General features: G+C 42.5%; 2 protein-coding genes and 2 non-coding genes across 4 annotated transcripts in view; 1 reads left to right on the plus strand and 3 right to left on the minus strand.

Annotated features, from left to right (window-relative positions):
• jmjd6 (jumonji domain containing 6, arginine demethylase and lysine hydroxylase) lies at positions 1-10,382 on the plus strand. Its single transcript, XM_061712676.1, has 6 exons — positions 1-410; positions 1,813-2,201; positions 5,020-5,306; positions 6,471-6,606; positions 8,126-8,264; positions 9,908-10,382. Exons 1-6 carry the CDS (start codon positions 282-284, stop codon positions 10,037-10,039), a joined length of 1,212 nt encoding a protein of 403 aa, XP_061568660.1. The 5' UTR covers positions 1-281; the 3' UTR covers positions 10,040-10,382.
• Positions 10,383-14,719: 4,337 nt separating this feature from the next.
• Positions 14,720-24,993, minus strand: part of kpnb1 (karyopherin (importin) beta 1) — a 29,819-nt gene continuing 19,545 nt past the window's right edge. Inside the window, exons 17-22 of the mRNA XM_061712654.1 lie at positions 24,814-24,921; positions 23,339-23,482; positions 21,999-22,104; positions 21,613-21,727; positions 18,185-18,346; positions 14,720-15,780 (exon numbers count right to left, since the gene is read on the minus strand). Coding sequence (XP_061568638.1) covers position 15,780; positions 18,185-18,346; positions 21,613-21,727; positions 21,999-22,104; positions 23,339-23,482; positions 24,814-24,921 — 636 coding nt within the window. The 3' untranslated portion in view covers positions 14,720-15,779. The remainder of the gene's footprint in view (positions 15,781-18,184; positions 18,347-21,612; positions 21,728-21,998; positions 22,105-23,338; positions 23,483-24,813; positions 24,922-24,993) is intronic.
• Positions 21,795-21,936, minus strand: LOC133422846 (small nucleolar RNA SNORA79). The gene has a single exon (XR_009770782.1). It is a non-coding gene; the product is annotated as a small nucleolar RNA SNORA79 (small nucleolar RNA).
• Positions 23,122-23,263, minus strand: LOC133422847 (small nucleolar RNA SNORA79). Its single transcript, XR_009770783.1, has one exon. It is a non-coding gene; the product is annotated as a small nucleolar RNA SNORA79 (small nucleolar RNA).

Genomic DNA, 24,993 nt, shown 5'->3' on the forward strand with positions numbered 1-24,993 from the left:
GTGAGGGGGCGGGGCCTCGCCGCAGCTACTTCTCTGCCGAAGCTCCTTGTTTTATTTAGGGAGTTTCCGGGTGTGAAACTGAGCTTTAACCCGCTAGCGGAGGGTCGGAGCCGGCCCGGACCAGCAGAACCCGCCCTAACAGACCCGCCCGAGCGGGTTATAGAGCCGGGGGAGTTAGGGGGACCCGGGGGGAGTCGGGGCGGAGGCCAAGCTCAGCTCAGCCGCCTGCATGTGTCCCATGCAGCCTCGTTAGCTTTTAGCTCTTAGCTTCAGCCGGAGCCATGAACCACAAGAGCAAGAAGCGGATCCGCGAGGCGAAGCGCAGCGCCCGGCCGGAGCTCAAGGACTCGCTGGACTGGATCCGACACGGCTACTGCGACGCCTTCGACCTGTCGCACCGCGCCGTGAAGGTAAAGAGCAGCTAAAGCTAAAAGGCTAAACCCGCGGAGCGGCACGTAGGCAGGGGAGCCGGCGTGACGTCACCGTGACGTCATCCGCGTCACCTCCCGGCTTCAGATCATGTTAGAGGTTTATTATTATAACATATAGTAACATATGAGGTGGGTAGAGTAGCCAAAAATTGTACTCAAGTAAAAGTACTGTTACTTCAGAATAATATGACTCAAGTAGAAGTAAAAAATAGTCATCCAAATAATTACTTGAGTAAAAGTAACTGTTGAGTAGCGTCTGATTTATTTTTTTAACACAACCATTCAAACAGACAAAAGTACAAAATAATCATCTTCAGGCAAATTAAATCAATACAAAATTAAAAATAGCTTAAATTAAAATAATAAAGTTAATTCAAGTACTTTAATAAATAATAAAATAAATAGATAAAAAAATAAAATAAAGCACAAGTAGCCCAAAATGTCAAGCCTTTGTACTTTTTTAACCAGGCAGAACTAGAACAAGCCCATTTAACTCATATAAACTCTGTGTAAGTTTGAGTCTGTGTAAATGTGACAAAACATGCAAAAACTAACATTTTTCCCAAAGAATCACCCAGTGATGTCATGAGATTGACGCGTACGCGGATAAAAGGGATAAAAGAAAAGTAACAGCTCAACGTAGCCTAATGTAGCGGAGTAAGAGGAACAGTTTCTTCTTCACAAATCTACTCAAGTAAAAGTAAAAAGTATAGTGATCCAAAACTACTCCTAAAAGTACAAAATTTCCCAAAACTTACTCAAGTAAATGTAACGGAGTAAATGTAACTCGTTACTACCCACCTCTGTTTATTACTATAATATATAGTATCATAGTGTGTTTCAGTGTTGTTTAAGTTCATACTTCTCATGAACCAGTTCAAAGTTCAGTTCACATAGTTTAAAAAACGAACAGTTCACGTTCATAGTTCACCATTTTCACTTTGAACTAGTTCAAATTCAGTTCATTTCAATATTTTTAGGTGAGAAGTACGAATGAAACGCCTCCCTATCCTAAAACTGTTGTAGTGGTCTTCAACCCTGGTCCTCAGGACCCCCTGTCCTGCATGTTTTAGATGTTTTCCTGCTTCAGCACCCTGATAGATCAACAAAAGAAATACATAATGCAACAACAGAATTACTGATTTAGTTCTTTACGAATAAAACAGACACATCTGGTAGTCTAGCGGCTAAGGAGGACCACGGTTCAAGTCCCGCAATGGCAACCAAGATGAACCACCTTGGGCCATTAAATGGTGTTTGTATGTCGGATGTAAGTCGCTTTGGATAAAAGCATCTGTTAAATGACAGTAGGAGTGGTAGTAGCAGTAGTAGTAGCAGCAGTAATAGTAATAGTATCTCTGTGTTTGCTGCTGCGTTGCAGGACAACGTGGAGCGCGTTGACGCCCGTCGCCTGAGTCCCGAGGATTTCATCCGGCGCTTCGAGCGTCCGTACAAGCCGGTGGTTCTGCAGGGCTGCCAGGAGGTCTGGCCCGCCCGGGAGAAGTGGACGCTGGAGCGCCTCAAGCGCAAGTACCGCAACCAGAGGTTCAAGTGCGGCGAGGACAACGACGGCTACTCCGTGAAGATGAAGATGAAGTACTACGTGGAGTACCTGGAGTCCACCAAGGACGACAGCCCGCTCTACATCTTCGACAGCAGCTACGGCGAACACGCCAAGCGCCGCAAGCTGCTGGAGGACTACGAGGTGCCCCTCTTCTTCAGGGACGACCTGTTCCAGTTCGCCGGGGAGAAACGCAGGCCGCCGTACAGGTGCGTGGGCCGCTCTCAGCGCCCGGCCATCTAAAATGAAAAAACATAAACTAAACGACCGATATATGTCAAATAAAAGCTGAGTTATCGCGTTCAAGTTGGAGAAAAGGCCGGCATGTTTTTAATAGGGGTGTAACAATATAACGTGCCACGAAATTTTGCGATACAAAAACGTCACGATACGTGTCGTGGAGGTGACAAACTGTATCGCGATATTGGGTTATTAATATTAATCTAATATAAAATCTTCCTCCGCTCAGAAGAAACTAGTCCCGTTTTGAGCTCTGAACCTTTACTTATGTAAGGCTGGTGTAGAGTTAAGCCTTACCTTATTAAATTAAACCTTTTTGGGTTCGTGAGTAGGATAAACACGGGGACAACTTCTGCTGAGTTCCAGTGTACTTTAATTTCCCTCAACAGTGTAGGATTTTAGAACATCAACACAGCACCTAGTGCCGTACTGTGGCGTATCACTCCGCCCAATCTAAAACAGACTAATCACTACAGATAAACTGACTAGTGTCATTATAGTCCCTGATTTACATCAGAATATAAAGAATATATTTATAAAATAATGAACCCTGAATTACCAAAATAACCTTAACAAAAATAAATCTCCTCTTACACTTATAAAGTGAACATGAATCAATCTTTTTTATGATGTAAAATTGTATGTATTTATTTACTTTTATTTATTTATTTAATTTTAGTTGTTAAATTTCTCAAATCAAATGTCAAATCATACATGAGAGAAACTATTCAGTTTGTGGCAAAATATTTTTATTGTATGAAACTGAAGATCATAATGCAAACCTGACATTTACTTTTAGTTCAGTTTGTGGAAAATGGTTGTCCTGGCTTTCTCTTTAAAACTTAAACGGTTATAAAGCATTACAAACTGTAACAATAGGGCAAACGCACAGTATTGCTTTGTACTTTGTGTCTTTCAAATAAAAGACCATTTTTTCCAGTCATATGTTCCTCATTCAAGGTTGTTAAAAAAATACTGCTATAATATCGTATCGTTATCGTGAGATTAGTGTATCGTTACACCCCTAGTTTTTAACGATTTAAAAGTATCTGGTGCGAGGAGGTGGACTGCTCCACCACCTCTGCTTCATCAGCAGAACCTGATGAAGCTTCAGGTTCTGATGGGAACCCGTCGGGAGCAGCTCATACTCCTTTTTCACCAAACTGGTTCCACGGGTGGAGGCGGGTGGAGCTGTGCCGAGTAGACACTTTTTCTGTATCTATTCTGCCGAGGTTCTGAGCGGCTGAGTCGGCCCTGGATCTGACGTCATCACAATACAGGCCACCGATTGGTCGGGGGGGCCGTCAGACGTTTGAATCAGGAAGCGGGAATCGGCTCAAGAGCGACTCGCGGCTTCTTCATTTTATTCAACAGGCAATGGCAGCAGCAGAAGCCTGTTTGGTGATCCAACTAGTCTGAGGTGCAGATGTTTAAAAAAGGTCATGTGGTGCAACCATGATTCATAATAAAATAAATTAATTTCCTTAACATCTTGACATCTTTTCAGTGTTATACAAAAATTTTAGTTTTTTTAATGGTCGCGCCACATGATATTTCATAAATTGGACATAATCAGTTAAACTTTGTTTGTAAGGAAAGGGCGATATTTTACCGTTCATAATATACAGTCAAAAAAATTCCCCGCGGTAAGAATTTGTCATCTCGCGATAAAAACGATAAATTCCCGTTGATGACGTTTTGAAGGAAGGAAGGAAGGAAGGAAGGAAGGAAGGAAGGAAGGAAGGAAGGAAGGAAGGAAGGAAGGAAGGAAGGAAGGAAGGAAGGAAGGAAGGAAGGAAGGAAGGAAGGAAGGAAGGAAGGAAGGAAGGAAGGAAGGAAGGAAGGAAGGAAGGAAGGAAGGAAGGAAGGAAGGAAGGAAGGAAGGAAGGAAGGAAGGAAGGAAGGAAGGAAGGAAGGAAGGAAGGAAGGAAGGAAGGAAGGAAGGAAGGAAGGAAGGAAGGAAGGAAGGAAGGAAGGAAGGAAGGAAGGAAGGAAGGAAGGAAGGAAGGAAGGAAGGAAGGAAGGAAGGAAGGAAGGAAGGAAGGAAGGAAGGAAGGAAGGAAGGAAGGAAGGAAGGAAGGAAGGAAGGAAGGAAGGAAGGAAGGAAGGAAGGAAGGAAGGAAGGAAGGAAGGAAGGAAGGAAGGAAGGAAGGAAGGTTTTGCAGTACAGGTGTACTAATTTAATTGTTTTTTATATATTCAATTTAATTGGTTTAGTTAGTTTAGGTTTTTTTATCGTCATTTTTATCGTTATCAGGATAAAAGCCAGAAATGATTGTGATACATTTTTTAGTCCATACCGCCCATCCCTATTGTTTGTATATTATGATGGAAATATAAATACAAATGTGTTGCAATATTACACACGACAAGACATTTCGGAAATCATGCCAGATAGGGCAGAAGATTAATTAAAAAACATTTAGAGTGATTTCAAAAAAAGTTTTCAAAACAAGAGTCATGGTCGGACGGTCGCACCACATGACAATTTGACGCTTAAAACAACAACAAAATCCCAAATAACTAGTATTTTTTGTAAAATTCAAGTGAGTCCATATGTGGGACAGGTAGGTCATATATATGGTATTTTTTTTATCCATTTAAACCTTTTTTGAATTGAAAAAAAAAATCAGTTTTTCAGAAAATACAGGCGTCAGGTCATTGACCCACATACAATAGAGCCTTTGCACTGTCAGTGCTCGGGCTCTAAATATGTGACTTCACAGCTCATTTATATGAACCGGGTCAGCACCAGGACCGCCTCTAACGACTGTGTCCGCCCCGCAGGTGGTTCGTGATGGGCCCGGCCCGCTCCGGCACCGGCATCCACATCGACCCGCTGGGCACCAGCGCCTGGAACGCGCTGGTCCAGGGCCACAAGCGCTGGTGCCTGTTCCCCACCAGCACGCCGCGGGAGCTCATCAAGGTGACCCGGGAGGACGGGGGGAACCAGCAGGACGAGGCCATCACCTGGTTCAGCGTGGTCTACCCCCGGACCCAGCAGCCCACCTGGCCCCCCGAGTTCCGCCCGCTGGAGATCCTGCAGCGGCCCGGCGAGACCGTCTTCGTCCCGGGTCAGTGGAACACGGAAATAACTTTTAATGGCTCAATTTGACTGTCCGGGATTAACGTTGCAGATAACTACAACTGCATTTTGACTATGGTTGGTTATGATGACATTGTTACTGGTCAGAATTGTCATTCAAGATATCTATAATGTCATTTTGACTAGTCAAAACTCTAATTCAAGATATCTGTATTAGGGCCATGCAGGAGAAAAAATATTTGAGATGGGAAGATTTTTTTTTTTTATTGTGCACTTGGAGAAAAAAGACAAAATGTCGAGAGAAAAAAGTCGAAATGTCGAGTTTAATGTTGAAATACAATTTCAAGAATAAAGTAAATTTCGTGACTAAAGTCGAAATTTCACCCTTTTTCTCGACATTTCGACTTTTTCTCGAAATTCTACTTCAACATTAATCTCGACATTTTTCTCGAGACACAGTACAATTTCAAGAATATAGTCGAAATTTTTCCCCATTTCTCGACTTTTCTGCTTTTTTCTCGACATTTAGACTTTTTTTTTCGACATTTAGACTTTTTTCTCGAAATTCTACTTCAGCATTAATTGGCATTTTTCTCGAGACACAGTACGATTTCAAGAATAAAGTTGAAATTTCGTGAAGAAAGTCAAAATTTTGCCTTTTTTTTAACATTTCAACTTTTTTCTCAACATTTCAACTTTTTCTCAAAGTGCATAATGAAAAAAAAAATCTTCCTCCTCTAAAATATTTTTATTTTTCTCCTGCCTGGCCCTGATACTCTTCTGTAATTTTGTCTAGGCAGAATGGAAGCTAAAGATATCTCTTATCAAAATTCATTTCAAGATATCTATAACTTGATTACAGATATCTACAATTAAATTATGACTATCCGTAATTCCAGTTTGAGATATCTACAACTTTGTTCCGACTAATCAAAACTTAATTTGAGATATCTAAAAAGGGCGGTGTAGATATCTTGAATTGAGGGGAATTAAAGATATCTTGAACTGGAATTAGGACTAGTCGGAATTAAATTGTAGATATCTGTAATTAGAAACCCCACACACATGAATGGCAGAATGTAATTGTAGATATCTGAAATGCTCTTTTTGACTAGGAAGAATGTAATTACCTGCAACACATATCCAGTCTAGCTGTTAAATGTTAAAACGTCTAACCGGCGCTGGTTTGCAGGTGGCTGGTGGCACGTGGTGCTCAACCTGGACACGGCCATCGCCGTGACCCAGAACTTCGCCAGCACCACCAACTTCCCCATCGTCTGGCACAAAACCGTCCGCGGCCGACCCAAGCTGTCCAGGAAGTGGTACCGGTGAGTGTTCAGCTGTCGCCGGGTCTTTTATCGTCCATTCTCTCCAACACGGACATATATTTCTTATCACTGACGGCATCATTGGATCAAAACAAAGTTTATCAGCACTCGTGCCACAAAATGTAGAAACATGAAACTGTAAACTCAAACAAAAGGTGCAGAAATAGTGCAATAACAAAAATAATTACATTTAACTACAAAAGAGGTAGTTTACCTACTAGGTTAAAAAGTTGAATGACATCCGGTCAAACTCACAATCTATAAGAAAATTAAAATCCATTTTAGCTGAACATTAGTGCAGAATTCTCAACAGCATGAAATGAATAGCAGCAGTTTTTCATCGCGGCTGTTATAGTTTTCTGTCACTGTGTTGTAATGATGTTAGCAGAGCGTAGGAACCAAGTGTGGTTGTTCAGAGAGGGACCCTTTAGACCAGGGGTGTCAAATCTCTCTCGGGCCACATGCGGCCCTGAGAGAGATTTTCATGCAGCCCGCCAGAAGTTTCTGACGCAAAAAAACTAAATGTTAATTTACTAAAAAAAAGGAAGGCATAAATAATTGCCATGAATAGCAGCATATCCGATAATATATTTCTTCTACAAATCCATCGTTATTCCACAAAGAGAGCAGTTTGACATTTTTTTAGTTTTCTAGAATGCATTTGCCGATTTTATTTCTTTGTAGACGGTCGTTTATTTTTATTAACTGACTACTTTTATATATTTTCGCAGGAAAAATATCACTGCTAAAAAAGATGATAGAAGATATTTATTCGGAGAATTTCAGTTTTGAATACGAGGATAGTGACAAAGTAAAACAGTTAAAAGAGAAGTGCTGACTTTTTCGGCACACTGGCGTAAATATCCGCGCCAATTTTTTTAAATAAATACACTTAATTGTACTGGAAAAATCTCTAAATCACAAAGAAACACTCTCGGATGTAATAAGAAAGATTTAGCTTTTAATTAAATTTCCTATAAAAAAGCGAAATATAAAAAAAACATACTTGTTTCTGTTTATCTTTGTAAAATGATATTAAAAGTATCTTACATAATTTGAAAAAAAACCGAGAAATTTCAAGAAAAGATCCTGAAGAAATATATTTTACATAATTAGAGTGTAAACAAAGTGCATATTTCCTTTTAAAATTAACTAAACTGATATTGGATTAGATAACAATAGTAAAAAAAAAAAAAAAAGAATTAGAAAAAAAAATGTTCGCACCGTTTTTGTTATTTTGAGCGTGCGGCGAGAAAAAAATTGGTCAAATCCGGCCTGCCAAGCAAAATGAGTTTGACACCCCTGCTTTAGACCTTAACACCAGCCCGCAAAATAGCAGTCCGTCCTGCGTGTGTTGTGTTGTCTGGCTGTGAAGCACGGAGGCGGCAGCATCATGATGGGGGCTGGTAGTTCCTGAGCCGGGAGGTCGAGGGTCAGCAGACCAGAACTCAGACGTGAACCGTACCGGGACGTAACAGAACCAGGTCCAGGAGTGTAACCGTGACCTTTGACCTTCCAGGGTCCTGAAGCAGGAGCGGCCCGACCTGGCGGCGCTGGCCGACCAGGTGGACCTGCAGGAATCCACCGGCATCGCCTCGGACAGCTCCAGCGACTCCTCGTCCTCGTCCTCCTCCAGCTCCTCGGACTCAGACTCTGACGTACGTCAACACACATGCACATTTATACACATACACATACACATACATATACACGCACACGCACACGCACACGCACGCACACACACACACACACACACACACACATATATACACATACATACAGGGTGCGATTTACCGGTGGGGATTTCCCCCTCCCTCTGGTTTACACGTCCTACCCTCTGCTGAATTATTTTGATCCTCGTGGGGACAAAATTTATCCCCAACCCCCCGAAGTATTTTCACCATTACATCGTAATTATTAACACGTAATAACAACCAAAATACAGTCCGTGTTCATTCTGCTTGTGTGTGATTTTGATACCGGGAGCGAGTCGCGCCCACAGAAAGCAGTTTTATTTTGAAAACCAACCGAATTTTCTTGCATTCCAAAAGTCCGACTTCCGGCCCGACAAAATAAAAGATACAGTCAGTCAAATGAATGAAAAAATGAAAAGAATCCAGAGCAGAATATCCTCATATTTTACAGGATCACAACCAGAAATCCAGAGAAAAAATGCGACAGAAGATGAAACAAGATCTGACATTGCTGATTGCAGCTCCCATGTTTTCTGTTAAACTGATATCGAGAAAGAATTAAAAAAAATATAAATTTTGTTTATTTATTTTTATTTGGCAGATTTAAAAACAATATTAGGAGAAAATATTTCTGCAAATGCAGTGGTTCAGTTCATGTTCAAAATAGGCCTACTGCCTATGTTATGTAGCTTAAGTGTAAGATTTACACAAACAAGTTTTCAGATTTCAGTCTTCAGCCTATACCAGGGGTATGCAACACAAAATGTTGAAAGAGCCGTATTGGACCAAAAACACAAAAAACGAATATGTCTGGAGCCGCAAAAAATGAAAAGTCTTGTATAAGTCTTAGAATGAAGGAAAATGACGAAAGGCGAAATGTCGAGAAAAAAGTCGAAATATTGAGAAAAAAGTTGAAATTTCGAGAAAAAAGAAGAAATGTTGAGGGGAAAAAGTTGAAATTTTGAGGAAAAAAGTTGAAATTTCGAGAGAAAAAAGTCCAAATGTCGAGGAAAAAAAGTCGAAATGACGAGATTAAAAAGGAAAGGAAAAAGGAAGAGAAAAAGAGAAAAGAAGAAGAAAAAAATTGCAAACATTTTTGAAAAAGGGTTCGGCAACACAAAATGTTGAAAAGAGCCATATTGGACCAAAAAAACAAATATGTCTGGAGCCGCAAGAAATGAAAAGTCTTGTATAAGCCTTAGAATGAAAGAAAATGGCGAAAGGTGAAACGTTGAGAAAAAAGTTGAAATGTTGAGATTAAAAAGGAAAGGAAAAAGGAGGACGAAAAGAAGAAGAAATGTCCAATTTTTTGGAAAAAGCTCCAGGAGCCACTAGGGGAGCGCTAAAGAGCCGCATGCGGCTCTAGAGCCGCGAGTTGCTGATCCCTGGCCTATACTGTTGGGTGGTAATTTTTCTGAATAAAAGTATTTCTCAAAATTATCCAACACACACACACACACACACACACATTTATATACACACATACTTACATTTATATACACACACATACCGGTAAGTAAATATATATATATATATATATATATATATATATATATATATATATGAGATTGTTGTTCTAATCCCGGTTCTGGTTCTGGTTTGTCCAGGCGGAGTCGGCCCCCGATGGCGACGCCGTGTCTCACCGCAGGAAGAAGCGTCGCACCTGCGGCCTGACGGCCAACGGAGACGCCGCCAGCCTGGACGACTGTATCAGCAAAGAGCGGAGCTCGTCCCGGTGACCCGAGGCCCGGTCCCGGTCCGGCGGGGCCCCGGGCCAGGCCCGGTCCGGCAGGACTCCCGCTGCTGCTGCTGCTATAGGTGAAGAATACGCCGGGAGACCCGCCGGGCTCCACGCCAATCAATAAGAGGACCTGTGGGGGGGGAGTGGTACCGGTACCAGGACCGGAGGGAGTTCTGGAGCCCAGGGAGGACCCAGAGCTGCTGACCGGGGGGTTCGGGTCAACGGTTCGGGTCAACGGTTCCGGACGGGTCTCCACGGTGTCTCTGTGTCGCTGCCTTCAGAGCGGTTCTGCTGCTCAAGTTCCTGCGGGAACTTCTGTTTTCAATAAATCAAAAATTAAAGCCTCTGTGAGCTCGTCTCCTGTTTGATCAGAACCAGCGCCGGTTCTGATCCAGACACCTTTTATCACAAACATCTGAGCTTTACAGCGGGTACCGGCTGTTCTGGATGGGTGATGGGAGCAGGGCTTAAAGTATTCCGGCACCGTGCCGGATCTCCGGCATATGGAGGGTGTTTTTTTTTTTTCTTGGCGTGCGGAGTTTGACTGATTTAAAAAAAAAATAAAAAATAAAAATAAAAAGATCAGTACCGTATTTTCTGGACTATAAGCCACAACTTTTTTCATAGGTTTTCAACCGTGCAGCTTATACAAAGGTCCGGCTATTCTGTGAATTTTTCTTCCACCGCTCGGGGCGCTCTAACCGGAATTAGAATCAGAACTAAGACAAAATTCTCAAAATTCTTCTTTAGCAGATAGAAGTAGGTAGAAGCAGATTTCAAACAGATAAATGGATAACTTTCTCAACATTTTGACTTTTTTCTCGACATTTTGACTTTTTTTCTCGACATTTCGACTTTTTTTCTCAACATTTCGACTTTTTTCTCGACATTTCGACTTTTTTTCTCGACATTTCGACTTTTTTTCTCAACATTTCGACTTTTTTTCTCGACATTTCGACTTTTTTTTCCCGATATTTCGAAAAATATTTCGATAAATGCTCGGGGCGCTCTAACCGGAATTAGAATCACTAAAACTAAGACAAAATAAATGCAAAGAACAATACACCACTTCTTCTTTAGCAGATAGAAGTAGGTAGAAGCAGATTTCAAACAGATAAATAGGTAAAAAAATACTGGTTATTTTCTCTTGGTTCTGTCCCGTTTTAATCAGCAAAGTTGCTGCCGTGTTAAAAGACACTGTTAGGAAAGATCTATTTAGGTACAAACATGTACATCATTTCAAAATCCTTTTGTACATGTAGTAAATATCTAATCTAATAAATATCTGCGGCTTGCATATCTTTTTTTTTTTTTTTTTTAATAGAGTGGCTTATATGCAGGTGCGGCTTATAGTCCAGAAAATGCGGTAACTTTAATGTTTACATATAAATATGTGTTGATAGGCTACAGGATATTGTCAGTTTGAGTCAACTGAGTTCGTCTATTAATGGAATGAGAGGAAAGCAGCTCTGGCTTCACCAAACTAACGCTAGCCAATCAGAAGTCGAGCTGGGCAGGTCTTTGACGCCAGCAGGCACAGGAATACGAACACTTGGGTATCACCGACTTCAAGATGGAGAAAAAATTCTGTAAGTCTGTAGAGGATGATTTGGCCGATAATAGACAAATGAAATGGCGCTGGGCACGGATGGAAGAAATGGGCGGAGACGGCAGGTTTTCAGTAGCTGGTGCCAGAAGAGAGCCAGGTGCTTTTGCACACTCTAAAAAGCGACTGTACGCCAGTAGCGGGAAAAGAGTTGTACCTCGCCAGGAAGGAGATGCCAAAATGATGAAAGTACCGGTATACAGAGTAACAACTCAACATCTGGCAAGCAGAAAAGTTAATCTTGCTGATGCTTCAGCACTTATGGAAGTTAAACTAGAAGATGCAGTCCTGCAGTCTTATGAACTTGAGTGGAAACAAGTCACAAGTTTTCTACTGGACAATTGTGCCGTTATGAAGGGAAAGAGGACCGGACTAGAGACACAAGTTAGGAGGGAAATAAATAGTGGACGTGATATATGTGAGATATATATATATATATATATATATATATATATATATATATATATATATATATATATATATATAGTCCTTTACTGAATTAAATGGTTGCTAATCAATAATTCCACAAATTAATTAGCCTGCCTGAGTTTCACCTGCCCTTATAACCAGTACTGGAGTTGAGGGGGGATGAGGGGGGATGGCATCCCCCCTGAAATAAAAACGGTCCAAATCATCCCCCCTGTAAAACTGCCATCCCCCCTTTCCATCCCTTATGTCATTTCATCAATGAATGTGGTTTTACTGCTATTTCAACATTTAGAGTCATCACCAGAAAAATAACTTATTTGACAATTTTCACCTGTTTCAAATACATTTTCATTTGAAATAAGTAAGAAAATCTGCCAGTGGGACAAGATTTATCTTCTTATTACAAGCAACAAAATCTTGTTCCACTGGCAGATTTTCTTACTTATTTTTAAGTGAAAATCTACTTGAAACAGGTGAAAATTGTTTTTTCCAGTGATGAGTCTTGTTTTAAGTGTAATAAGTCTTTTTTTTACTAAAACGAGACATTTTAACTAGAAATAGGACACATATCCTTATTTTGAGTTTTTGCAGTGATCCATTTTACTTATCCTGTGAAGGACAGAGTCATATTGATAAGTTCAGAAAAGTGTTTTTTATTGTTGTGTTTTGATGTATTTGATGTAAGCCCAGTGGATATTTAAAGCTTACAGAAGGCTGCATTTAACTGCTGCTATGTCATTCCTGCAGTATTTCTGCAGGTGTTTTGGTCACTGCTATTATTTGTAATATATATTATTTGTAATCAGCACAAACTATCTGTCCCCATATGATAAAATCCACCATCCCCCCTGATTCTTTTTTACAACTCGAGTACTGGTTATAACATTATGACCTTTAAAATATTCATATTTTAGATTGTAGGTCATCTTATACCCTGTCAAACACAATGACAACTAGTGAAACTTCAAAAGCATCCATAGTGAAAAGGAAAATAAATTCAAATGTCATTTTTGTTGCTTGGAAAATTGGCAGCGCATGTGTCCCCGCTCCCGGAAATAAAGTTCAGGTTCAGGATTTTTTTTTTCACTTTAAGCCCTGTGGGGGGTTCTGGAGGAGTTCTGGGGCCGGATTCACAAAACATTAAGAAAAAAAATCTTCTGAAGTGTCATCTTTTTCTTAAAGTTCAGTCTTAAGAAGAAAAAAGAGAAGAAGTCATATTCTCCAAAAAAGTTAAGTATTTTCTCAACTAAAAACTTATAGAATTACGACGGAGTATTAGGGCCAAACAAAAAAACAAAAAAAGGAAATTACGAGAATAAAGTCATAAAATTACGAGAATAAAGTCATAATATTACGAGAATAAAGTCGTAAAATTACGAGAAGTCATATTACGAGAATAAAGTCATAATATTATGAGAATAAAGTCGTAATATATTATAAATATATAAATATAACTTCACAAGATGCTCAATATTCCTCATTTTAACACACGGAGAAGAAGCTCTTGTTAGAATTCTCATAAATTATATTCTCATAATATTACGACTTTATTCTCGCAACATTACGACTTTATTCTATTACTTTATTCTCGCAACATTACGACTTTATTTCCATTATCTTATGACTTTATTCTCGTAATTTTTTTTTTGTCTTAGTTTGGCCCTAATACTCCGTCGTATAGAATAAATGGTATTCTTGAAATAAAAGTTCTCAAACTTGTTCTTGACTTTTTTCTTAACTTTAAGACAACCTTGACCCGTCTTAAAATGTCTGTGAAAAGGTAAAACTCTAATATCACCTTTTTCAACACAATCTCATCCACCATAACCTTGAAAAGTTCCTGGATCTCTTTTTCTCCTTCTCCATGTTTAGTGAGTGAGTGACGGTTAAGTATAAATGTATAAATGTTTGTTGGCGCGTGCAATGCAATGACATATTTTTTAAGTTTTTAAGTAGGAAAAATAAGAAATTCGTAAGAAATGACAGTTCTTAAGAAAATATTAAGGAATTGCACTTAAGAACTTTCTTATGAACTTCTTAATTTTAGTTCTTTAGAACATATTGGTGAATCCGGCCCCTGGTCCGTTCCATTCTCTCCTCGGTTCTGGACCTCCTCGGCTGCACAGACCTGGTCCAGGTCTGGACTTTCGTGGTTCTTGTGGGACCGGCACCAGGAACCAGAACCCCAAGAAAGGTCACATATAAAACGACAGACCAGGTCGAAGGTTTGGAGCCGACCCGGCACCACCGGGGGGGCGGTACCAGCTCGCCATTGGTCCAGCCAGCTGTCAATCAATCATATTAGAAATAAAGTGTCCTGGTTCTGACCCGAAGCCCCGCCCCCATGGGGGTTCAGGGTCTCCGCCCCAGAACCGGGCGGCTCCAGGTTCTGGGCCGGATCCAGGCAAGTTCTGGTCCAGTCAGAACCAAGACACCTCAGAACCAGAACTTCACATTTGACAACAAAAACTCAAATTGCAGCTTCAGAAATTAAAAAAAAACCCAGAAGGTATGAAGGTTCTGGACCCCCGGTGCTCCCCGGTACCGTTTCCATGGCTACAGCCGGGACACCGGGTCGGTTCTGCAGGTCCTCTGACGCCCCGGGCTTTTATTGTGGCGGGTCTCATCAGAACAGGCAGCAGGTTCAGAACAATATAACTTTATTAGTTCACTAAAGTGGAAGAAGAAGAAAACTGGATTTAAATGTTTCACAATTCAGCAACAATCGAGTTTCCAGGTTCGACACAGGAAGTACAATCTTCCCAGCCGCCACACCTCTACAAAATAAAAGCCTCCAAGTCTGGGCCGGGACGGGCCGGCCGCACTGAGCGTGCTCACGGCGGCGCGGCGCCAGGTCATGTGACGGCGGCGGCGGAGGAGGAGGAGGAGCTCGGAGCCAAAAAAAAGTGGGAGGAGCCAGAGTCCAGCGTCCAATCAGAAGGGTCCGTAGCGGTCCGGTCCGGTTCCGGGGGTCCGACAGGAAGAGACCAGAACTGCTCGGGAAATGTTTCAGATCATTTTATTGGTTTAACTTTTTTTTTTTTTTATTATAGCAATGGAAAAATAGAACCTTTTACAAACGTCTTCAATTCTCTGAAATCTTGTCAACAAGCAGAAACGCCGAGGGACCCGTTCCCAAACCAAGTGCAGCGGGAAACTAAAGTGAAGCAGCTCACGGCACTCGGGGCCCGGCTTTTGGCACTCGCTCCTCAGCGCCGGCCGAGCTCTTACTCTGAAGGGGTTGCCGCCGTTGGGGGGCGGAGCCGGCGGAGGCGCCCGGCCGCCGGTTTTTAGTGCTCAGAAGAAGAAAAGTAAGAGCAACAAAAATCTAAAGTTTTCCACAGAAGAAGTCCACAAAGTCGCTCAGATCCACCAGTCAGTGTCGTCCCCCCCCCCCCTCCCCCGCGGGGGGGGCGGCGGCGGTGACATCATCGCAGGAGGGCCGGGGGGGTCAGGGGTCGTGGGGGAGGGGTCAGAGTCCAGTCCACAGGCAGTCCAGGGGGCGGGGTTACAGGGGGGGCGGGGCCTGCTGAACTGACGGTGGTGTGATGTCATCGTCTCTCGCTCACACAGACACTCATCTCTCTCACTTCACTCCCTGCGCCGCGGCGGCCGCAGGCGCAGAAGAAGAGTTCATCCCAGACAGCCGTCGTCCTCAAAGTTCACTCGCGTCGCGTCATCTGTCCGTTGCCGACGGCAACCATCTGCAACGACGACAACAGCAGTTTAGAGGATCTTGTAAACAAGTCTCAGATCTTTTTTTTTTATTTCATTCATTAAAAGAAAAACTAAACAGTTCAATATAATTACAGGACTTTCTCAGAAAATTTTAATATTGTGATAAAGTTCTTAAAAATGTCATACATTCTGGATTCAATACAAATCAACTGAAATATTGCAAGCCTTTTATTATTTTAATATTGCTGATTATGGTTTACAGTTTAAGATTCCCAGAATATTCTAATTTTTTGAGATAGGATATTTGAGTTTTCTAAAGCTGTAAGCCATGATCAGCAATATTAAAATAATAAAAGGCTTGCAATATTTCAGTTTATTTGTAATGAATCCAGAATGTATGACATTTGTTTTTGTAATTGCATTAGAGAAAATCACAATATTCTAATTTTCTGAGACAGTCCTGAATTTCATTCATTAAAAGAAAAACTAAGCAGTTAAATATAATAACAAATCTCTTTCCTGAATGAAAGGGAACAGAAAGGCTAAGCTTAATTTATCTGACCCCTTTTCCTAAGATATCAAATTTCAATTAATGTCATTGTAGGAGCTATTTTTTATGTTGTGCAGGTATTTGCTTTTCCACTAGGGGGCAGTCTGATTTCAGTTACATTCTTTTACCCCAACCCTTTCCCAGCTGCTGTTGATCAGAAGTGGTGAATAGTTTGAGTTGAGTGGTGGTGGGAGAGACAGTTTTTACACAAAAAATTACAAATTACCCCATTTAAAAAAAAATACTTTGCAATAAATGGAAACCGGGCCGGTCTCAGAGCTTCTAGTGGTTCTGCATCACATGTCAGCGTGGTGCATGATCTCTCATCATGGACCAGCCGTCAATCACCTGAGGACCCGCCCCCAGCGGTGGGTTAGCCCCGCCCCCATGTGTTTGTATCTATATTGTACGTATTTATTGTATTATGCAATTTTTCTAGAACTCCCCTTTCCCTCAAAATGTTTATGCTCTTTGTTCAGGCTGCATTTGCAAATAAGAATGTGTTCTTAAATTGCTTGCCTGGGCAAATAAAGGTTAAATAAATAATAAAATTCAAGTTTTAACTTAAGGATAAATATCGCGCCACGCACGCACGCACGCACGCACGCACGCACGCACGCACGCACGCACGCGTATATATGCGTGTATATATTAGGTCTGGGTATTGTTAAGAACCTCACGATGTGATAGGTTTCGATATCGAATCGATTCAGTAAGACGTAGAAATACACAAATACCTGTTGGCAATTTTTCATTATTTTTATTTTCATGCCTATAACACGTGGCATGTTACTTCACATAGAATCACATAGAAATGAACTGAGCAATTAAACTTAGCAGCACCATAATGGCTCACTTGTGCATTTGTACTGTAGTACAAAAGTCCCAAAGTTAGAAACCTGGGAGTTATTTTTGATAGCTTTTTAAAATTTGACCGACAAGTGGATAATGTTGTGAAGGCAGGTTTTTATCAGTTGCGTCTTTTAGCCAAAGTAAAAACATTTTTGAGCCGTCAGGACATGGAGAGAGCTATCCACGCTCTAGTCACCTCCAGATTGGACTACTGTAATGCACTTTATGTTGGCATCGCCCAAACTTCTTTTAGCCGTCTTCAGCTGGTACAAAATGCAGCTGCCCGTCTTTTAACAAACACACCCAGACGAGAGCACATCACCCCGGTCCTCTATTCCCTTCACTGGCTGCCTGTTCGTTTTAGAGTTGATTTTAAACTTTTAATGTTTGTTTTTAAAGCTCTGAACGGCCTTGCCACTCCTTATTTATCAGAGATTTTAACGGTGCGTGAGCCTGGCAGAGCTCTGAGATCCTCCAACCAACGTTTGTTGGAAGTGCCCAGGTCAAAGCAGAAGCACTGGGGTGACCGAGCCTTTTCAGTTGCCGGCCCCAGGCTCTGGAATAAGCTCCCCTGTGAGTTACGCACCATCTCTGACCTGGGCCTTTTTAAATCTAAAATTAAAACTTATTTATTCAGGGTGGCTTTTAATACCCAGTAGTGTGGCGACACTTTTTATACTTGATGTTTTTTTATATGTTCATGTTTTATTCTTGTTTTATTTTGTTGTATGTTATGTAAAGCACTTTGGTTCACCTCTAGGTTGATGTAAGGTGCTATATAAATAAAAAAAGTACATTTACAAAAGTTAAAAAAAAAAAAAAAAACGCATGACAGTTCTGTGTCAACATGATCCGCAGGTTTGTCGTGTTGCTGTTGTATTTTAGTTCTGCCTGGCACAACTTAAGCTGCTTTCACATAGAGCGGGGTTTGCGCCGCGCCCACCGCCGGGTAGCAGAGTCAGCCGAGACGTCGTTGAATCATCGACCCCTATTATATGTGTGTGTGTGTGTGTATATATCCTCCTCACCAGGCCTGGCTCTTGAGCTTGCGTAGCTCCTTGGTGGCCCAGGTTGCCAGGGTCTTGGTCTTGGTTGTCTTGGAGCGCCGGCCCTCCGTCAGCAGGTCGTTTATCAGCGGACGCAGGTCCACCAGCTTCATCACGTCCTTCCCGAACGCCGTGCAGAGGTCCCTGCAGAGAGGGGACCGGATCAGAACCAGGACCCGGATCAGGGTCAGGACCCAGACCGGGACTCAAGATAACCGGGCCAGTCTCAGAGCTTCTAGTAGTTCTGCATCACATGTCAGCGTGGTGCATGATCTCTCATCATGGACCAGCCGTCAATCACCTGAGGTGGACCGGGGTCTCTTCTAGATTATGGTTCTGTGTTACACCAACACAGAGCACACGCCTTTGCCGTGACGACGTCGTGAACCTTTGGACTTCTCCGTCACTCCATTTCGGCGCGGTGCAATAACCCCCCCAGAGCGCTAGGGGGATGCAATCTTTTCCTGAATGGTTTATCCGACTTTTCCGGTCACAGTGAATCAAAGTGATAAGGACAACTATTGTGCAAAAAAAACAAAAACCGGAGGGGAAAAAAAAACAAAAAACGAAGAAAAGAGCGCTGAAAGTTCACGACTGCTTCACGAACCGGAAACGCGTTGCTACCAAGCGAACCAATACCAGCCCTCTCGGTCTGCGTTGGGTCTGTGTCGCCTCGACGCGTAGCGTATTTTTGCGACCATTAGGGGTATGGCTGTTCGATTAATCGATTTTAAATCGTAATCGCGATTATGTAATTAGAACGATGTTAAAATGTGAAAATCGTAAAATCGATTTTTCAAAAAAAAAAAAAAAAAATATATATATATTTTTTTTTAACCTTGTCTGCACACATATTCATGATTGATGGAAATACCTCTCAATACCTGCGACAAGTGCCCCATCGGAAAGGCTCTTTAGTGTAGGAGGGGGCGTTGTAACCATGGTGATATACTAACGTGCCACCGGGCATTCCTCAAGCCAGATGCCGTAGACCGGCTCGTGTTCCTTGCAAAAAACTTGCAAATGTGAATAGCAAATGTAATGACTGACATTACACACCTCTACCTCCTTCATGGGTTGCATTATTATTTAGCATGCAAAGACCCAGTTTAGTTTAATTAGAAAATGTCTTGTTTTATTTAATTGGAAATATAACTTACTGTATGTTTGCAAGTGCTGATTTGCTGATTTTTTTTCAGAGATAAAACTTTATATTTTATTATATTTTTTAAAACTTTTTTTCAACTTATTTTACAGAGTTTTGCACTTTATTCATTCATTTTTGGTTTAATAAGAGCAAAGTTTGCACTTAAAGCCCAATGGGGCAAATGTTCAATAAAAAAACTGCATATTTGAAATCATTTCTTTGCCTTTTGTCAATTCACAAAATAATCGTAATCGAAAATCGGATTTTGAGAGAAAAAAAAAAATCGAGATTTTATTTTTGGGCAAAATCGAACAGCCCTAATTAGGGGCATATAAACGTCTTTTTTTTTTTTTTTTAAATGTACCGCGCGCCCAATGACGCAATGCGCCCATTGTATTATTGTAAGGCGGACGTAATTGAGGCCACCATGAGAAGTTAAAGGGGGAATGGGGCGCATGAATTGCCCGGCGGCAGCTCCGTGGCGGGACACCTGGGGCGGACGGGGCGACTCGGGCTCGCTACCGAGAAGGAGACGCGGCTCCCGGGGGAGCTGCCCCACGTAGGCGGGCCCGAAGGTCGGCGGGCTCCGTCGTTTACTGTTGATGGATTGTAGATGTGTGGGCTGACGTGTCTGCTGGACTGGACTGTTCGAGCTTTTGCAAAAGCCGGCATCATTTCCGAGGGGCCACACGGCACGGAAAGTGTCTCCGCTGCAGCACGGCCAGAGAGCTGCGGGCTCTGCCCGTCGCAGCTGATCAGGCTCGGATGAAGCCCGACGCGCTGAGTCCTGACAACTGTTGCATATTTGATTTAGCGCACCTGTTTAATGCAGAAACGATATGCAATAACGATTGTAACTTAACTTAAATAATTGCTCCCGCTCTATTTTTAAATATGCACACTTGTATGCTTGTGTGTGGGTGTTGTTGTAAGGCGGCGCTCTATGTGTGTGTAGACGGCGGTCGGTGCGCCATATGTGTTTTTTAACCCTTGTGCTGTCTTCGGGTCAAGGAAGGAGGAAGGAAGGAAGGAAGAAAAGAAGGAAGGGAGGAAGTAAGCAAGGAAGGAAGGAAGGGAGAAAAGAAGGAAGGAAGTAAGGAAGCAAGCAAGCAAGCAAGGAAGGAAGGGAGAAAGGAAGGAAGGAAGGGAGAAAAGAAGGAAGGAAGGGAGAAAAGAAGGAAGGGAGGAAAGAAGGAAGGAAGGAAGCAAGCAAGGAAGGAAGCAAGCAAGCAAGGAAGGAAGGGAGAAAAGAAGGAAGGAAGGAAGGAAGGGAGGGAGAAAAGAAGGAAGGAAGGGAGGAAAGAAGGAAGGAAGGGAGGAAAGAAGGAAGGAAGGAAGGAAGGGAGGAAGGAAGGGAGGAAAGAAGGAAGGAAGGAAGGAAGGGGGGAAAGAAGGAAGGAAGGGAGGAAGGGAGGGAGGAAGGAAGGAAGGGAGGAAAGGAGGAAGTAAGCAAGCAAGCAAGGAAGGGAGAAAGGAAGGAAGGAAGGGAGAAAAGAAGGAAGGGAGGGAGGAAAGAAGGAAGGAAGGAAGGAAAGAAAAGGAAGGAAGGAAAGAAGGAAGGAAGGAAGCAAGCAAGCAAGGAAGGAAGGGAGAAAAGAAGGAATAAAAGGAAAGAAGGAAGGGAGGGAGAAAAGAAGGAAAGAGAAAAGGAAGGAAGGAAAGAAGGAAGCAAGCAAGCAAGGAAGGAAGGGAGAAAAGAAGGAAGGAAGGGAGAAAAGAAGGGAGGGAGGGAGGAAAGAAGGAAGGAAGGAAGGAAAGAGAAAAGAAGGAAGGAAGGAAAGAAGGAAGGAAGGAAGCAGGCAAGCAAGCAAGGAAGGAAGGGAGAAAGGAAGGAAGGAAGGGAGAAAAGAAGGGAGGGAAGGAAGGAAGGGAGAAAAGAAGGAAGGGAGGGAGAAAAGAAGGAAGGAAGGAAAGAAGGAAGGGAGAAAAGAAGGAAGGAAGGAAGGAAGGAAGGAAGGAAGGAAGGAAGGAAGGAAGGAAGGAAGGAAGGAAGGAAGGAAGGAAGGAAGGAGAAAGGGAAGAAGGAAGGAGAATTAGGTCATTGGGAGGTGTGCGTCAGTCGTGCGCCGTGGGTTGCTCATTGCGGCGAACCTGTGGCGCACGCTCGATGCCGATTTAACGCAGAACCATAATCCAGGCTTAAAGGGGGACCTGGGTCTCCTCCAGACCCCTGGACCCCCCTCTCCTACACCAGAGGGGACCTGGGTCTCCCAGGACGGGGACCTGGGTCTCCCCTGGTTCCCCCCCCGGGGGCTCTGCTTACCCGATGAGTCCGGCGGCGTTGGCCACCACCCCGTCCGAGTGGTCCTCGTCTTCAGCTATGTGGTGGATGAAGGACAGGATGAACTCCACGCGGGGCTGGACCAGCATCACGTCCGCTGCAGGAGACACCACACTTTAGTCTCTGCCGGTCCTCAGGACCAGGACCGGGTCCTGGTTAAGACCGTCTGTCGGGTCCCGCAAAACCGGGAAGCCGTCTGGACCTCGTCCTGAAGCCGGCAGCTTCCCGGGTGAAAGAAACCCGCTTGATCTGCGACATCGTAAAATCCTCCTGCCGAGCTGCGGGCAGGAAGAGGAACCGACGTCGCTGTGGCCCCGCCCCCCTGTCAGAGGGGGCGGGGCCTGCATGGCGGCGGAGGCGGGGCTTACGGTGCACGTTCTCCTGGTCTCCCTTCAGGCCCTGGATGATGCCGGTGTACGCCTCCAGGCAGCCCTCCCGCAGCTCGTTCAGGTAGTCCACCATGTCGTAGTCCGTCTGCAGACACCAGAGATCAATAATCACCCATCAATAATCACCCATCACCGATAACCAATCAGCAAAACCAGTATCTGATCCTGATATCACCGATCGCAGCGTGAAATACATACATTCTTCAATCATCGATCTTCAAATATTGTTGTCTCATTGAAAACATATTAGGTTTAAAAATGAGGAATGTGTAAATACAGTATTTTCTGGACTATAAGCTGCTACTTTATTCATAGGTTTTCAACCATGCAGCTTATACAAAGGTGCAGCTGTTCTGTGGATTTTTCTTCCAGCGCTCGGGGCGCTTTAACCGGAATTAGAATCAAAACTAAGACAAAATAAATGCAAAGAAGAATACGCTGCTACTTCTTTAGCAGATAGAAGTAGAAGCAGATTTCAAACAGATAAATAGATACCGGTTATTTTCTCTTGGTTCTGTCCCGTTTTAAATCAGCAAAGTTGCTGCCGTGTTAAAAGACCCTGTTAGGAAAGGATCTATTTAGGTACAAACATGTACATCATTTACAGTTCAAAATCCTTCTGTACATGTAGTGAATATCTAATCTAACAACATAAATATCTGCAGCTTGCATATCCTTTTTTTTTTTTTTTTTTAAATAAAGCGGATGCGGCTTGTATATCTTTTTTTAATTATTTTTTTAAAAATAGAGCGGATGCAGCTTATAGTCCAGAAAATACGGTGTGTATAATATACACACACGTGTATATAACACTTTTAGTGTATATATATATATATATATATATATATATATATATATATATATATATATATATATATATATATATATATATATATATATATAATATTACTAATTTAACTAATATATATATATATATATATATATATATATATTAGTTAAACGGCCTAGCCGTGTGGCAATAAAAGGAAGTTGAATTTATACACACACACTTGCATACATATATATGCGCACACACACACACTTCAGTCTCTGCCGGTCCTCAGGAGCAGGACCGGGTCAGGACCAGGTCCTGGTTAAGACCGTCTGTCGGGTCCCGCAAAACCAGTAAGCCGTCTGGACCTCGCCCTGAAGTCGGCAGCTTCCCGGGTGAAAGAAACCCGCTTGATCTGCGACATCGTAAAATCCTCCTGCCGAGCTGCGGGCAGGAAGAGGAACCGACGTCGCTGTGGCCCCGCCCCCTCGGGCAGGTATATGCCCTAGGTTTCCACCAACATGGTATTAACCGTTAACGTCCTCACCTTGTCCACCTGGGCCTGGGACGCCTGCTGCAGGGTGTCCAGCACGATGTCCAGGTACTTCTTGAACTCCCCCCCGATGGCCAGGGCGATGTCCCCGAAGGCCGACAGGATCTGCGGCTTCACCGAGCGGTGCACGTTCTCGTTCTAGAGGGGGAGAGAGACGTGTGAGTGGTGCTGGGTCCCAGGGGCCGGATTCACAAAACATTCTTAAGAAAATAAATCTTCTTAAGTGTCATTTTTTCCTTAAGTTCAGTCTTAAGAAAAAAAGAGTAAGAGAAAAAGTATTTTCTCAACTTTCTACTTAAGAAAAATTGGTATTCTTGAAATAAAAGTTCTCAAATTTGTTCTTGACTTTTTTCTTAACTTTAAGACAACCTTGACCTGTCTTAAAATCTCTTCTGTGAAAAGGTAAGACTCTAATATCACCTTTTTCAACACATTTTAGACAAGTTTAGACTAGTAGGTCATAGTTTGAGGATATACTTTGTAATTAATTACACAAAGAGCCTGTTAACTGTTTGTTAGCATGTTAGTTAGTTAGGCCGGGACCCGGATCGGGGACTCAAGATAACCGGGCCAGTCTCAGAGCTTCTAGTGGTTCTGCATCACATGTCAGAGTGGTGCATGATCTCTCATCATGGACCAGCCGTCAATCACCTGAGGACCCGCCCCCAGGAGTACAGACCTGGGGCCGGATTCACAAAACATTCTTAAGAAGAAAAATCTTCTTAAGTGTCATTTTTTTCTTAAGTTCAGTCTTAAGAAGAAAAAAGAGAAGTCATTTCTCCAATAAAGTTCTTAGTATTTTCTCAACTTTCTTCTTAAGAAAAAACTTAATAAATGGTATTCTTGAAATAAAAGTTCTCAAATTTGTTCTGGAGTTCTTTCTTAACTTTAAGACAACCTTGACCTGTCTTAAAATGTCTTCTGTGAAAAGGTAAGACTCTAATATCACCTTTTTCAACACATTTTAGACAAGTTTAGACTAGTAGGTCATAGTTTGAGCATATACTTTGTAATTAATTACACGAAGAGACTGTTAACTGTTTGTTAACAGTTTGTTAGCATGTTAGTTAGCGTGGTAGTTAATTATTAATTTTCCCCAATAGTAATTTTTTTCGCACATTAATCTCATCCACCATAACCTTGAAAAGTTCCTGCATCTCTTTCTCCTTCTCCATGTTTAGTGAGTGACTGACGGTTAAGACCAAACTACCTGTATAAATGTTTTTTTGGCGCGTGCAATGCAATGACATATTTTAAGAAGTTCTTAAGGAAGAAAAATAAGAAATTCGTAAGAAATGACAGTTCTTAAGACGGTTCTTAAGAAAATATTGAGGAATTTCACTTTCTTATGAACTTCTTAATTTTAGATCTTAAGACATTTCTTAAGATCATTCTTAAGAACATATTTGTGAATCTGGACCCGGGTCTGGACCCTGAACCCGGACCTGGGTCTGGACCCCGGTACTCACCCCCAGGTTCTCCAGCAGCAGCTGCATCATCTCGTCGCAGTACGGCAGGATGTTGGAGGTCAGCGCCCGGCAGAGGTCACACACCAGCCCCACGGCGGCCAGACACACCTGCAACACACACACCGCCGTCAGCCGGGAACCCGTCTCCACGGCAACCCTGCACCCGCGTCTCCACGGCAA

Source organism: Cololabis saira, chromosome 21, assembly GCF_033807715.1.
Source record: "Cololabis saira isolate AMF1-May2022 chromosome 21, fColSai1.1, whole genome shotgun sequence".
Lineage (NCBI taxonomy): Eukaryota > Metazoa > Chordata > Actinopteri > Beloniformes > Belonidae > Cololabis > Cololabis saira.